The 3,268-nt window shown below is 43.1% G+C and overlaps 1 protein-coding gene across 1 annotated transcript; it reads left to right on the plus strand.

Moving 5' to 3' along the window:
* Positions 1-2,292: 2,292 nt before the first annotated feature.
* BBA_00004 (cell wall associated protein) lies at positions 2,293-3,199 on the plus strand (the record flags this gene model as incomplete). The annotated part of the gene is made up of 2 exons (XM_008595101.1): positions 2,293-3,109; positions 3,180-3,199. 2 exons carry the CDS (start codon positions 2,293-2,295, stop codon positions 3,197-3,199), a joined length of 837 nt encoding a protein of 278 aa, XP_008593323.1.
* Between the last annotated feature and the right edge of the window lie 69 nt (positions 3,200-3,268).

Consider the following 3,268-nt stretch of genomic DNA (forward strand, 5'->3'; position numbering starts at 1 on the left):
AAATATATTAAAATTAATATTATTTATATATATTTTTAAATAACTAATAAGCTTTTTTTATTATTATCTTCTTTATAATTATTATTTTTAATATTTAAATAATATTAACTTTATATTATAAAATATTAAATACTATAATAGTTAATATATACTCTTTAACCTTTTTTACTTTAGCTTAAACTTATAGTTACCTTACCTTATATCTTTAATTAGTTATTTCTTATTATTCAATAATATAATATATCTCATTTATATACTACGAGAACTACTTAAATTATAATAAAATTATAAGGCTTACTAGTAGTTAAGTAATATTGATTATTAGTCTATTATATACGTTTTATTAGCTAAAAATTAGAGCTATTAGGTACCTAATATATATATAACTAACCTTATCTAGAAGTATTAACTCTTATCCCTAGTTACTAACTACTAACCCTAATTACTAACCCTTGACTAGTTCTTTATAAAAAGAGATAGTAAAAGCTTAGATCTTTATAATTTTTATAGAATTCTCTACGTCTACTATGTGTAGGCGTGTTATTTAAGGTAGTGACCTGTTCTTGCCTAAGCTTGATCGGCTCTTTGCTTGTGCCTGATAAATTCAACCTTGATGAGCTGAGAGCAGAATTCCCCCCCTTTTTGGCTGATAAAACCTCCGAAGCAGGTCGGCTTTAAGGAAGCCCCCCGCTGGCTGATGGATCATGCGCGCTGCTCCATCTTGTGGCACTTGAACATCCCGGGGGCCACATTCCCTTTTAGTAACCTCAGCCTCTATAAATCATCTCATCCCTTTGGCTGTTAGGAAGGAGCAAAGCGGTCACTAGCAGGGATATACTTTAATCAGATAGCCTAAAAAAAGCAGGTACTTCCCCTGACTAGTAAGCTGCTCGGTAGTAGAAGTACTGTGGCGTAGGTAGATACCAGGGGTTATATCTCAGAGCACTGAACAGGGCACCTGCGATAAGGCTTATCTAGTAGTCCTGGGTTCTTTTCCTGGTGGATCTCGTGACCTGCTTGCTCCTTCCTGACAGCCAAAGGGATAGGAGTTTGAGTCATGTGTTAACAGAACAGCCACAGAGACCTATATATAATATTTTTTACCTTTTTAGAGAAAGGGAGTCTTTCTAGGTTTCCCCCCCTTTCCTAGTAGCTTAGGGAGCCTTCTAGTTAATAAGGTATTTATCAGGGAAAGAGTGTAGGCCAGGACATAGGAGAGCACGTGCAAGGAAGCAGACATATAGGGGCGAGGGAGGCAGCGATAATTCCATCATCCTCAGACAACCTAAGGATCATCTTATGACTGAAGTCCCTCAAGCACCTAACCTCACAGTATTATAGGGCCAGGATAAATATACTAAGAAGGGGGCTTCTTATTATCTATGTCTATATAGGGACTTACGTAGGGCTTGCCGTTATGTGGTGCTTTCCCATAGCGATTACTACTATAAGGCGCTTTTATCTAGCGTAAGCTATATAGGCATAGTCTTAAATCTATATACTACTAGACTATATAAAGATACGCTTTACTATTTATACTCTACTTAGTCCCTTATGTATATAGTGAGGATATGCCTATTAGTTAGATAGAAGGCTCCTCTTCGGCGATAAATGAAATAATAATAACAATTACACTAACAAGACCGAAAAGATGAAGCCATAACCCACCCGCCCGGGCCGAGTCGCCCCTGCCATTCAATTTCTAACTTTTAGGTTGCTGATAAACACAACATAATATAGTATTTAGCATGAATTATAGGAAACTATCTTCCTTGTATTTATTGCGTGATTCGACGCTCTTGGTATGGATTCGTGTAAAGCTTGCTATTGAAAGATGTTCTGGTACAGTGTAGAGCGTTAACCCATAAGATGAGAGAGTAAGAATTATGCAAACGAAAAGTATATATATTCTAACATTTCCAACATCGTTTAGCTTAAAGAGTTAACCACATTATCTGTTCTATCTACTTCCCGACAGAAAAAAAGCTGGAGGCCGTAGCCCTCTACAACATCAACAATGAGGCCGCTCCTATTTGTGTTTATCCTGGGTAACCTTGCGTTAGCAAAGCCAACATGGAACAACCATAACGCTAATAGCAGGAGAGCTAGCAGTAATGCAACGCAGCCATTGCCAAAGAAGCCTCTGCTCTACCCTCTTCAAGAATCCAAATCTTTCGCTTCGGGGCAAACACAAAGATTTTCCGCTTGGGTGCTGAATGGAGGTACGAAGGTTGATAAGCTGGTGCTGGAATCAATTGACTTGGCCTCAAGGAATCTATCAGCGGAGCTCAAATGTGTAACGGAACAGCTACAGGGTCTCAGGAGATTCGATGTGAGTGGGAAAACGTGGATGCCGGTGACAATTTTCTCCCCGTTGTCCGGCTTAAGCTTGGCGAGGTGGCGGGCGCGGGAGACCTGATTGTCCCTCTCAACTTCACAGTCTTCACTCGAGAGCCATCTACGGGCAAGCTTCAAGTGTCTCACTTTCAAGAGACATCCGTCAAGTGGACGATTCCAACGATATACAGACAGGCAGATTCGTCAATCTTCCCACAACCGCGCGCCATTGCCGTGTCCGCCCTGCCCAAAGCCAGCGACGAGCAGGCACGGTTGAGACAGTACTTTTTATGGTCCGACTTCCAATGCACTGGATTTTATCTGAATGCGGGACTTGATCTCAACGTCACTGTGTCCGGAGTCAATGGCGCTGGGCCGAAGCCTGAGGTTCTCGTCGGTACCCCAGCACTGCTAGACGTTGAGCATCCCAGTGTCGACATGGAGGCTTCTTTGGACAATCCACTTGGTTTGCTGGATAACGGTCATCATACACTTACTCACCAGTCTGGCGGTATACTATATATCCGCTATGTTTACGAACATAACCAAACAGGACGAGGTCCAGTCACCGTCACGCTAGGCCAAGGCGACGCGGCCCAGCCGTTTCCCCTTTTCCGAGAAGGCGTCACGACGGATGCCGAATGGAAAAGCCTGCTGGCGCAAACGACCGTCCCCTTTGCCGAGCACGACGGCGAGCGGGTAATCATCACCGGACTGGCGGCTAGGGCCAAGGAATACGCCGACCGAGGCCAAGATCAAAACGAGTTGCTGCGTATCTATGCACGCATCATTGCCGCCCAGGACGCCATAAGCGGCCTGAACAAAACTGCCCCAGACGCCAGAGACAGACCCAGTCCCCTGAGACCCATGGTCGTCCAGGCCAACTCCGAACGCTACGCCGACGCAACAGATTACCGCGCCGCGATAGGCA

The sequence above is a fragment of the Beauveria bassiana genome (assembly GCF_000280675.1).
Source record: "Beauveria bassiana ARSEF 2860 unplaced genomic scaffold BBA_S00001, whole genome shotgun sequence".
NCBI classification, from domain to species: Eukaryota; Fungi; Ascomycota; class Sordariomycetes; order Hypocreales; family Cordycipitaceae; genus Beauveria; species Beauveria bassiana.